This window comes from Python bivittatus, unplaced genomic scaffold (assembly GCF_059951505.1).
Source record: "Python bivittatus isolate LINGU-HERP-01145 unplaced genomic scaffold, Pbiv_v1 ctg000580_np1212, whole genome shotgun sequence".
Classification (NCBI taxonomy): domain Eukaryota; kingdom Metazoa; phylum Chordata; class Lepidosauria; order Squamata; family Pythonidae; genus Python; species Python bivittatus.
Genome location: NW_028277087.1, coordinates 5,305,272 through 5,318,133, shown reverse-complemented (window position 1 = coordinate 5,318,133; position 12,862 = coordinate 5,305,272). Strand labels below are relative to the sequence as shown.

At 52.2% G+C, this 12,862-nt stretch overlaps 1 protein-coding gene across 1 annotated transcript in view; it reads right to left on the bottom strand.

Moving 5' to 3' along the window:
- The window catches only part of KLHL26 (kelch like family member 26), a 43,482-nt gene extending 31,182 nt beyond the window's left edge, over window positions 1–12,300 (bottom strand). Inside the window, exon 1 of the mRNA XM_088149418.1 lies at window positions 12,024–12,300. Within this exon, the coding sequence (XP_088005544.1) occupies window positions 12,024–12,094 (71 nt within the window). The 5' untranslated portion in view covers window positions 12,095–12,300. The remainder of the gene's footprint in view (window positions 1–12,023) is intronic.
- Between the last annotated feature and the right edge of the window lie 562 nt (window positions 12,301–12,862).

Below are 12,862 nucleotides of genomic sequence, written 5' to 3'. Positions count from 1 at the left end.
GTCGGCTTTGGCTCTTTGCAGCGCCGCGTGCGCTGCCCGCCGGGTGGCGTCTATTTGGGCGAACCAGGCGTCCAGGGGGTCGATTTGGGATGCCGGCTGAGGCAATTCCAGCATGGGGACAAAGTCTCTCCCGGTGGCTACTTTGAACGGGGAAAAGCTGGTACTTTTGTGGAAGGAGTTATTGTAGGCTACTTCCACGAATGGCAGTAGCTCCGCCCAATCGTCCTGTTGGTGTCCCACGTAGCAGTGCAGGTACTGCTCGAGCCCCCCGTTCAGGCATTCCATGGCTCCATCCGTCTGTGGGTGCGCCACGGAGGAAAGGGCTTGCTGCGTCCCCACCCACTTCAGGAACTCCCTCCAGAACCGCGCGATGAAGTTGCCGCCCCGATTGCTGACGACCCGTCGGGGCGCGCCGTGCAGCCGGTAACCATGCTGCACGAACAGCCTCGCCAACCTCTCCGCCGTGGGGACTTGCCGGCATGCTACAAAGTGCGCTTGTTTGGAGAATAAGTCCGTGACCACCCAAATGGCGGTCTTCTCCTTACTCTCCAGGAGCTCCACTATGAAATCCATGGCAATCTCTTGCCATGGGCCGTCGGGGTCCGCTACCGACTGGAGTAGCCCCCTAGGCTTGCCTTTAGCCCCTTTCGCCGTCGCGCACACCGGGCAACCCCCCGAGTATGCTTCCACGTCCTTCCGGAGCGTTGGCCACCAGAACTGCCGCCGAATTAAGTGGAGCGTCTTCACGAAGCTGTAATGCCCCACGTTCCGGCTGTCGTGGGCTCTTTCCATGACCCCCCGTCGGCACTCTTCGGGCACGTACAGCTTCCCCTTGTGCCACCACAAACCCCCCTGGCTGGTTAGCACGTCTCGGTTTTGCTCGAGCCAAGTGTCCCGCTCTGCCGCTTCCGCAAACCCTTGCTTTACCTCAGGCGCCGCGTCCCGCCGCTCCCCCTTGGTCTGGCTCTGGGTTACCGCCTTTGCAGCCAGCCTGCTCGCGGGGATGATGGAGTCCACGATTTCCTCTCGCAGGCTGGAGTGCTGGGGCATGCGAGACAACCCGTCTGCCAGGAAGTTATGCTTCCCGGGGATGTGTTTTAGGGTGAAACTGAATCTCCCGAAGTATTGGGACCAACGCGCCTGTTTGGGGGATAGCTTGCGCGGGGTCTTCAGGGCCTCGAGGTTCTTGTGGTCCGTCCACACCTCGAATGGTTCGGCTGCCCCCTCCACGTGGCTAGCGCCCACTTGACCGCGTACACTTCTTTCTCCCACACCATCCACCTTCTCTCCGTCTCCATGAATTTGCAGGAGGCGTAGGCGCACGGGTGGATGGCCCCCTCCGGGCTGGGTTGGAGCAGGACCACCCCCGTTGCCACATCTGACGCATCCCGCTGCCCTTGGTTTTTAGTAAGTCCGTTAGGGGAAGAGCGATTTGGGCGAAGTTCAGGATGAACTGCCTGTAGAAGTTCGCAAATCCCAAGAAGCTTTGAAGTTGCCTCCGGGTTCACGGCGCTTCCCAGCCCAGGACATCTTTCACTTTCGCCGGGTCCATCTCAATCCCCCGACTGGATATACGGTAGCCGAGGTAATCCAGCTGCTCCCAATGAAACTCGCATTTTGAGAGGTTCGCGTACTGCTGCGCCTTCAGCAGTCTCTGGAGCACCGTGAGCACCAGGCTCACGTGCTCCGTCAGGGTTTTGGTGTAGATGAGGATGTCGTCCAGGTAGGCCAGGACGCCCCGGTAGAGTAGGTTGTGCAGCACCTCGTTTATTAGCTGCATAAACACCCCCGGGGCCCCTTTTAATCCAAACGGCATCACGGAAAACTGGTAGCTTCCGAGCGGCGTATTGAACGCCGTCTTCCACTCATCTTCTGCACGGATCCTAACCCTAAAGTATGCTTCGCAAAAGTCCAGCTTTGTGAACACCCTCCCCTTGGATAGGTGCGACAGTAGGTCCTTCATCAGGGTGAGGGGATAGTTGTACTCGGTGCTGATTGCGTTCAGCCCCCGGTAGTCCACGCACATCCGGAGCAAGCCATCTTCTCCCAGAATAGTACCGGGGCCGCTAACGATGACTTTGTGGTTAGATGAATCCCCGCACCAGGTTTTTGTCTATGAACTCCCGAAGGGCGCCCATCTCCTTCATTGACAGGGAGTACATTTTCGGCTTGGGCAGCTTTGTCCCTGGCTCTAGCTCAATGGCGCAGTCATTGGGTCGGTGTGGTGGAAGCTGGTTGGACTCCTCCTCCCCGAACGCCGCCGTCAGGTCCCAGTATTGCCTTGGGATGCCGCTGCTCGACGTGGTTCCCCTGGACTCTGGCCCTTGTTCCGCCGTCATCCTGCTGGCCGCTGCTGCCCGCCTATGTCTCGGGATCGCTGCGAGCCTCCGGGTCTCCAGAGCTGCCGTCGCTGCGGTTGCCGCCCGGGTCCTGACCTCAGTCTGCTCCTGCCTCGTCCCCCCGTGCCTCAGATCCTCCACTTGCCTGTCTGTGGCCACGGCCGCTGCCATGGCCGCGGCCGTCACCGCTGGCCGGTCCCGCCTGCTCTCGCGCTCCGCTGGCTCCTCGGCCCCGAATCGCACTGCCTCCGCCGCCCAGTCGACACGTGGGTTCCGTCGCCGCAGCCACGCCAAGCCGAGCACCACCGCATAGTCGGCGATCGGGACCACCATGAACCTTAGTTCTTCCCGGTGACTCCCAATCATCATCTGGACTGGCTCTGTGTAATACTGAGCCGGCCCCCCCCGTCAGCGAGCTGTCTAGCTGGCTGAATGCGATGGGTTCCCGGAGGTCCTGCAGCTGCAGGCCGAGCCCTGAGACCACAGCTGGGTGCATCAAGCAGTGGGTACAGCCTGAATCCAGCAGCGCCCACAGCTGTGCCTCCCCTCCGGACCTCACCCCCCGGATGCATACCCTCACCCGGAAAGGAGGGCAGTCCTCATCCCCGATCAGGTCCGCGCGCCTCGGTTCCCTGGCTCACACTGGGATGCCGTTCAGTGCGAGCGCGCCTCATTTCCCACCGGCTCCGAATCCTCCCCGGAGGATGCCGTCTCAGGGGTCGACCACCCCATTTGGCCTCTTTCGGTCACCGCCGCCACTGCACTCTTCCACGGTCGGTCGCCTGCCCTCTTTCCAGTAGGACCCGGGGGCTTGACCTCGGGCCGGGCTGGGGCTCCTTCCCGCTCCGTCGGACACTGCGCCACCCGGTGGCCTCTGCCCCCGCACCGGAAGCACAGGTTCGGGGTTTTGGTTGCCTCTCGCCCCCCGGTGGGCTGCCGCCGACTGCTCCACCTCTCCTTTGAGGGTCTCTCCCTCGGCCGGTCTCTCGTCTGGTCCCGTCACCTTGCGCTCTGTTGAATCTGCCGCCACGCCGACTCCGCCATCCCGGCCAACCAGATCCAATCTTTCACTGTGGACGGGTCATCCCGGCCCAGCGCCCGTTCCAGGATCTCCGGATTGAGCCCCCTCTTAAAATACTTCACCCTCAGGGACTCCGGCCAGTCTGTGAGCTTCTCTACCAGCCTCCGGAACTCCAAGGCGTACTCGGACACCGACTTGTCCCGCTGCCTAAACTGCAGGATGTTGTCCTCGGCTCGCTTGGCGCTCAATGTGTCCTTGAACCTGTCCCGGAGCGCCTGCATGAAGTCCGGGAAGCTCCTCAGTTCCGCCGCATTGGCGTTGTACAGTCCGATCACCCAGCTAGCCACTTGGCCGTCTAACAGCTCGGCCACATAGGATACTCTATCTTCATCCCTAGCGAATAGGTGACCACCCCTCTGCATGAAACCCCTGACGTGCGGCAGGAAGTGGGGCAGCTGTTCAGGATCCCCCGAGAACTTCCCGGTGATGCCTCGAAGTCTCAGGGCGTCAGCCGCCCGTCGGTCCACCGACTGGGGCGCTGGGGGCGGTACCAGCTGGGGTACCGGGCTGCCACCCGTTGCTCACGCCATCACTCGCCGCCGACAGCCCCGCTCCCAGCACCAAGGTCTGGAGCATCGCCTCCAAGGAGTCTAGGCGCCGCTCGATCCTCTCCTCCAGCTGGGCGAACTTTTCGTCCCACTCGCGATTCCGGGCCCCCGAGACCCGGGTCATCGTGACCCCCGAGCTGTCTGGCCCCTGGTTCACGCACATCGACCACCGCTCCGGTGGAGGGTCCCCGGCCCTGGCCGCCGTCCCGTCGCTCCCGGGTGGCTCCGCCAGCCCCTCCTCGAGTCCAGGTTCCTCGTGCTCCAGCTGACCCAGATTCCTCATCACTGGTCATGCCTGTGTTAGAAAAGGGAAACGCTCCTCGGTGGCGCCGGGTAGTGTTAGCGGTGAGTCCTGGCTTTATGTAAGATTTGCCCCGTTCGACAGAGAAAGTCCCGTGACACGTGTGGTTCACAAAAGAGGTTTACTCATGCGTAACGTAGCGGTTACAAGCAAAGCCAGGACTGGCTTGGTACATTTGCATTACTCGTTTATACTTCCCCCCTTCCCGTGCCTTTCGCCCCACGATCGCGTTACCGCTGCGGATTATCGGCCTCCAATAATCCCCCTTAATTGTCCATGATGGCAGGTTCGGCCAGGGTCCATTGTCCTTGATTGGCAGTCCCCCCCAGCGTGGGTTGGTCCCCCCCCCGTTACGTGCAAATCCCAAGGTTTCTGAGTTGCGTGGTGATCTCGTTTCGCTGCCTGCGGCCCCGGTCGTTGTTGGCTCACGCCGTTTATCAGTGTAGAGTTAAAACTTCCGCTGCGGTTTTCCTGTTTGGCTGGGCGCAGGTGGCCCATTAATTGGCGGGGCTCTCAGTTCCTCTTTCCCTCAGCTAGCCACCACCGGCGGAGTTCGTGCGGTGCGGCTGCAAGCTTCCCCGAAGCGCCGTGCTGGCCGAACCTGACACCATGCAGCATTTTGTGCAGTTATATATTATATCGGCCAGTTTGGGCCCAATTTAGCCAGAGTGCCATAAGTGCAAGCAAAGGGCAGAAGGTTGAAGATTAGATTATCTCCAAGGTCCTTTCTAATCATTACATCCCATGATTCTAGGATAAATCATCAGAGGTTAAATTAGTAACTTCCCCGCCCCCCACCAATTACTTTTGGGGGTCTTCAAAGCAGCAGTTACCTGTTACAAAACAGGTAACAAGAGAAAAAAAGTAGTAGCAATCCTATTTTTTTTTCAGGTGTCCTAAACAGAATATACAAGTCAAAAAGCATTAATGTCGAAGTCCCCTTCAAGTCAAGCTTGATTCTTGGTGACTTACATTCATGCATCCATGCGGTTTTCTTGGCAACAATATCAAAGTGGATTGATCTGGCCTTCTGTTTTTCAAGTCTAGCCTACTACCTTCAAATGTCTTGGTGGTCTCCCATCCACGTACTAACCAGGCTTGACTCTGCTTAGCTTCTGAGCTCGGACAAGGTAGCCAAATATTGCTACCCACAGAAGCAAAAAGTTTGTTAGGTCCCTTTCAATACTAGTAATGGTATTCTCTCAGTGCTGCTCACTGAATGGCCCCCATTTCTCTCCTTCCCAACAGACATATTTCCTACTTCTAAAAGGACAATTTGACACCTTAAAAATAAAAACAAAAACATGTAATATAGCCAGCCTCCTTCAGATGAATCTGAGGTAGCTATGGTTACTGAAACATTTGAGATCTTTATATTTTGCTGCTAAACACCCTGGCAAAACAAACCCTCAGCACTTCATTGGGGGGAAAAAAGATGTGTTGGCAATTCTCAAACCTGGAAAGTACATGAGGATGAGCTACACAGTCTATTGTTGGTGTACCACAGATTGCAAGGGGGGGGTAGTTTAGCAAAAGGTTTTCATTACAAAGCCACAGTTAAGCATGCCACATTCTGGTAAATAATGGCATTCTTTGTGAGATATCCATCCAGCGCTAGGCAGTCCAGAAAAACTAGCTAGTAGCTTAATTTTTCCCTCTTAACTGCTCCCCTCCAACATCTGCCCTATTTTGTGTGATTTTAGAAAATGTTCTAAGGTGTACCTGGAATTCTGCCTCGGGCATGACCGAGGCTTGTTCAGACTTCTTGTCGTTCTTCCCGGACCAAGAACGCACAGGATCCTGCAGCTGGTCGTTGTAATGGAAGAACCCTACGTCAGCAAGTTCTCTTTCACAGTTGGCCCTCCAATGCTGATTTTTTTCCTTTGGAAAACATTCTGCCAAACTTCTGAAGAATGCTAGGTTAATTGAGAACACCCTTTTAATGAAATAATGCTTTAGGTCCCTGAGTATTTCCAAGTCTATTCTGGGAAGCATCGGTCCTACTGCGTGTTATAAATCTGCACTGAGGTAGCATTTCTTAGCACGTAACTCAAGGATGGTTTAGACCAGTGTTGTCCAAACTTGGCCACTTTAAGATGAGTGGACTTCAACTCCCAGAATTCCCCAGCCAGCATGGCTGGCTGGGGAATTCTGGGAGTTGAAGTCCACTCATCTTAAAGTGGCCAAGTTTGGACAACACTGGTTTAGATATAAAATAAAATGTTGTTCAGATTCAGGCCAGTGCCGAAATGACTCCCATGCAGCCTTGAGGGGTGAGACAATCAGCGTCTAGCCACGAAAGCACAGCCGCAAAATTACAGCTGGTTTGATTATCTTAACATCTTTTATTCTGTTTACAGAGTTTTATTATATTTTTATTTTCTTGTGGAGTGGTTTGTTAGCCCCCAGGAGTTATGTATTTAGGATGGGCAGACATATTCATGGCCTAAACAAATAAAATAGAAATAATGCACCAACTTCAATCCTTTTTGAGCTGGCCAGACTTCGAAAAGGTAATCCACACCTTGGTTCCACTTTGATTGTGGCAATGTGCTGTTTGTGGGCCTAGCCCTGCAAAGTATCTGAAAATTGTAATTGGTGCAAAATATGGCAGGCTCTTGACCAGTGCAAAGCAGAGGGATATGATGGGGTTCCTGTACTGAAATATCCCCATTGGTTGGTTGCCAGTTGCCTACAGGGCACACAATTCAAGGTGTTAGAATAAACCTATAAAAGCCCTAAATGGATTTAGAGTCAGACTGCATTCTGAATCTGCCCAGCTCTGCAGATCAGCAGGAGACCTGCTCTAATTATTTATATCTGCGTACGGTATGGGCTGTAGCTGTTCCTTTCCTATAAGGCAAGAATTTCTGTGGTTCCAAGGCCAGATAGATCTCGTGCCTAATGGGCAAAAAGGTGGGATAAAAATTTTAAATGTAAAGTAAGATCCTATTTACCTTTGATTTCGCTTACAAATAGATGCAAAAGGAATGAATCCGTATGGATCGAGACTGCAGTGATGTGGAGTGAGAGGACTTAATTTCATTTATGAAAATGGCATGAGGATAAGAATTATCTTCTCTACCTCACAGTTGCTATTTGATCTATGGAGGAAGAAGGACTTATGGGTCCCATACATTTATTTTGTTAAAGAAAACAAGATAATTCCTATTTCCAGTTCTCTGACAATGTGACATCACTTTCAGTTGGTCCCATAATGCTGGAAGGAGTGTTGAATCTAAATCAGAGTGTGATGAATTCAAACTCCTGCTCATAATAGACACCTGAAGCCAGCAAATATGAAAGACCCACTAAATCCCCCCCTTGCACTATTGCTCAAACATGAACACTTTGTTCATTCTTTTCCTTACCCAGCTTAAAACAATCAGGTATCAAGCGATGGGAAAGGTATCTGCCTAATGCTTTGGAGAAATACAACCATCAAGATAGTCTTACTGCATTAGATGGGTCTAAGAGTCTATATGCATATCTGTAGGACCTCTGTCTCACACTGTTTTCTGCCTGCCTAGTAAGAAAGATGGGGGCTGTCCATGTCCCTTCCCTTAAGGAATGTCATCTTCAGGGACCACAGGGATGAGCCTTCTCAGTCACACCCACCCTTCTTTGGAACAGCATTCCTCCTGAAATCAGATTGGCTCCTACTCTATTGGGGTTTATTTATTTATTTGTTTTTGAAAAGCCATTAAAACCTCACTCTATGGACGTGAAAGCTGGCTCAGAAGAAGCAGAACAGAAACAGTATTGATACTTTTGAACTTTGGTGTTAGAGGAGGCTCTTGAGAATGGATCTTAGAACAAATCAATCCAAAGTTCTCCCTTGAGGCCCAAATGAGCAGGCTGAAATTATCATATTTTGGACACATCATGCAAAGACCTAGCTCTCAAGAGAAGACCATAATGCTGGGAAAAGTGGAAGGAAAGAGAAGAAGAGGACAACCAGCAGCAAAGCAGATAGACTCACAGTGGTAATGGACGCACCGTGGTGAAGGACCACGTTGGGGACAGATCATCCTGGAGAAAATCTATTTATGTTTGCTAAGGGTTGACACCAACTTGATGGTACATAATCAATCAATTACAATTTGAGTTTTCCAAAGAGACTTTGGAATAGATTTATAATGGGGGGACCCTCCTGCTTGTGCTTGGATATTGTGGCTACTGTGGCTCAGGGCACCGCTGTTTTATTTCTGTTGTGCATTTGTAAGACATTTTCAGGTTAGCATAAGGAGCCCATAAACTGGTGTAGATAAATACATCCGTACATACCTACCATGACATTATTCCCTTCTGGGGGAAGCAACTTTATGCCAATGACAGAAAAGGAATGAGCAGCAACGAACACAAAAAATTAGAGACAAATCTAACTTAAATCTATACCATTCACTATACCTGTTCATACATTTCTATTTAATCTGTGCTAAAACAGTTTCCTACACAGTAAACTACAGTAGTGGGTTTTCCAGAACAAGCATGAGTACAACTGCACTTAATGAGCTCCAGAAGTTAAATGGGGAAAAAAGGAGATACGTGGAATAACTGTAGGATGGCCATAATGTGTAACAGAATATGTGATATTTGGCCTGAAAGAGGATGTTTGGATTAAAATCTCTATCTACTGTAATTTCAAAACTCAGCAGGTGCCCAGAATAGTACCAGCATCACCTGCTTCTCTTAAAACACACACACACACACACAAAAAAACCCCTAGATCAGGTTGAAGATCAATCTGTCCATATTCTGTGCCATTCAAGGGCCTATCAGATATACTTTGGAAATTCCAAAGCAGGACATTGGGAAGTCAACCCTCTTTCACCACTGCTAACAGTTGATGCTGTTGGAACAATGTTGACATCCCTGTCCTCCATTAAATCTGTCTAGACCTGCTAATTGTAGACAACTTGGAGGAAAGTCAAGAAAACAGTGCACTGCAAAACGCACGGACTGACAAGCCTATAAAACTCAGGCCTCTCACAGACAGTGTTATTAACAATTAAAACAACCAGAGAGAAATCTAGTTACTGTAGGTAAATATATTTAGAATCCAACTTGATCCTCGTGTTTATACTAGATACTAACATTTTAGCTAGATGGTAAAAGACCATGCAGAAGATCGGATGGAAGAATCTAATATTAAAGAGGGTTGCAATGAACAAAAAATTAAGGAGCCGAGCACCTACGAGGATGGGATGGGAGAAAAGAACTATAGTTCAGTGTTTTTCAACCTTGGCAGCTTGAAGATGTGTGGACTTCAACCCCCAGAATTCTGGGGGTTGAAGTCCACACATCTTCAAGCTGCCAAGGTTGAGAAACACTGAACTATAATATCAGACAATGGGAACTGGAGCATTTTTTTCTGTTCGCCTCCTATCCAAAGCTTTGGCTGAGTCTCACGTTATGGCATGAAGATATGCTGAGGCATCTTCACCTTAATCATAAACTTGGGAGAAGACACATATTGGGGCAGATACAAGATTCTGGAGGAGAGAATCAAATAGGCAAATAGGGACATTAAAGTACATAGTACAGCAGGAAATCAGTGTGCTCTGTGCCAGAACATGTATCACAGGCCAATAGAGTAGATGAGAGAGGAAAAAAGCAGAAGAAACACATACTCACTTTCAGGGAAAAATAAGGGACGAGGTGGAGAAAAAGAAATCATAGATGGGGGGAATCTCTATTGGGGAGAGCAGGGATCTCTTTCCTAATCACCTAGGGCAGGGTTCCTCAACCTTGGCAACTTTAAGATGGGTAGACTTCAACTCCCAGAATTCCCCAACCAGCAAGGCTGCCTGGGGAATTCTGGGAGTTGAAGTCCACCCATCTTAAAGTTGCCAAGGTTGAGGAACCTTGCCCTAGGGAATAAGGAAATAAGAACTTTAATAAAAGATAATCAAAAGAATACACAACCAGGAAACAGTAATGGGGAGTTGGACAAGGGAGCAATTAAAAGAAGACCATTGTAGAAGATTTTGTGGGGGGGAAGCTAAAAGCTGCATTATAGGAGATTCAGATTAAGATCAATCAAGGAAGGGGACAAGGTTAAACTGAGCACAGGTCACTAGATGGAATGGCAGCCAGCCATTTGGATGGTTTTTAAAAAACTAGATATACCCAAGAAAGTTGTGGGTGTTTGACAGTCCTGTACAAGCAACCATGTCCGCCATTTCTAGTTACATGGAGATGGGGAGGAACTATGACATTCCTCTAGCTTGTGGGTTTCCCCAGAGACATCTAGTCGGCTAGTGTGGGACCAGCGTGCTGGACCAGCGTGGTCCTTGGTCTTATCCAACAGGCCTCCTTTAAGTTCCTGCAGCAGAAATGCAGGCAGAGGATAGCAAGGACCGACAGATGGAAGAGCATGGAAACTATTTTGGGAAAATAGGAGGCAAAGCAAGAGGGGACAGAAAAGATGCTACTGCAGGGGTCATGACCCCATAATGAGATAAAGGGGCACCCATGCTGCATAGCAACTGGGTTCCCACAACACAAAATACCTGGAGCTGTTTTGGAGCAGAGCAGCAAAGAAATACCAGTAATAAAATAAGTAAGCATGTTTTAACTTGATTAGGACAACCATATTTTTCAGAAGAAGAGAATATCTGTAACTCAGGGTTGAACTGTGGAGTCCTTGGTGCTCTCTGAGCTTGGTTGTTTGCTTCCAGATGTTTCATTACCCAACTGGAAGCAAACAACCAAGCTCAGAGAGCACCAAGGACTCCACCACCATATTTAGGCTACGAAAATTGGCACAACCATGAGATGGCAGCAAAGAGTTGGGTTCATTCAGCAAGTGTGATCAAACTGTTTTGTGAAAGCCACCAGAGGACAACCTGTAGCCCTCCAGATGTCCAGTCACACCAATTGGGATTGCTGGAAGTTGACATTCAGCAACAGGGAATAACCTTTGCAGGGGGAAAGCAAGGGATGGGGAAGAGTCAAGGACATAGGAGGAAAAACTTTTCTAGGGGTAGACAGAACAACTGTGGGGTGGAAGGAAGACCCAAAGGCTCCGCAGCTCACTTTTAAGATGAGATGGACTACACCTCCCATCATCACCAGCCTGACAGATCCCTACACTGGCGGATCTGGCGTTCATACAGGGGAAGCACTGATAGATGGACAGAGAAGTACATGAACATGGAGCTATGTGCCTGGGAAAGGTGACCCACCCTCACCCAAGATTACACTGCCTGTGCTCACACAACCTGAATACCCAGGTCAGTCGCAGTGCATTTGCACAGCACACTATCCTCGGTTTAGCTTTAATTCTGCTGGGCTCCATCCTGGCTTACCGTGGGGTGAACAGCCAGCACGGAGGTAGGGTTCCCTATCCTGTGCAAAGGCAGAAAACGGGCTACTGCAGTAACCTGGCTAAACCTGGTGTGCCACTACAGCATCTCGGGGTCCCCCCCCCCACACACAGCCTCCTGGCAAGAGCCCCGCCCAGTTTCCAGAGGTGGATCAGAAACCAGAGAAGGCAGTCAAAATAAAAATGCAAAACAGGATGCGGGGCGGGGGGCCGCGGGTGCTGGAGAAAGAGGGCACCGCGTCGTCCTCTGGGCAGAGAGGAACCACGGCGGGCTCTCCGTCGTGGGGGGAGCGGGTTCCCGTGTGGGGCAGAGCCGGGGGTGAAGCGGCGCCCTCCCCTCCCCTCCCCTCCCCTCCCCAAGGAGGAGGGACTACGGGCGGCTGGGGGGGCGCAGAAGGGGATTCGTCCTCCCTCCGCTCCTCACCTGCTCAGGCTGCTGCCGCTCGGCGTGGACGGTCGCTCGGCGAAGGTTTCGGCCCCGCCGGGCTCCGCCATCTTCCCGCCGCCTTCCGCTCGTTGGAGGCCGCCCCAGCCGGGGCTCAGCCGGCGTGGGACGCCGGGAAGGGGAAGGGCAGGGCCGGACAGGGCGCGGGAGAGACGGGGGAGAGGGCGCTCCGCGCGTCCCGCGTCCCCAAGCGCAGGGCGCGCGAGTGTCCGGGGAGGAGAAGGCTCCCGCGCGCCCGCAGCCGAAAAGGGGCCCCTGGAAGGCCGGGCGGGGGGGGGGGAGGCGTGTTTCCCCGGCAGCGTAAGAAAGAATAAAACGGAAAAATACGTTTATTTTTTAAGCGGCGTGAAAATAAGGCGCTTGGAGGGGCGCGGCGTCCCGGGGCGAGAGGGCGCCGAGGGGGTCTTGGCGCGCTTCCTGGAAGGGCAGCGCTGCGCCTTCGCGGCTCGCAAGGGGCTTCTTGCCCCCGCTCGGAAGGCGTGGAGCCCCCTCCTCTGCCCTCCCTTCCCCTCCCCTCCCCTCCCCGGCTGCGTTCACACGGCGCCTGCTTTTGGGGATTTGCACAATGCTGGCACCCGCAAAACCGCCTCGGGCTTAGCTGGCGTTCACCCTAGTCGAGTTCACTCTCCTCGGCTATTAGTCTTTCCTCGAGCGGGTAAGCGTGCTGTGTGAAGGCAGCCGGGCTGAAACGAGGGCTAGACGTGTTCCTGAATGTGGGAACAGACTCCCCACCCATCCAGTCTGCTGTTCTTTGCCCTGATACAAGTGCGGTATTTTGAATTGGCGAGTTGCATCCTGCGGAGTCGTGATTACCAGCG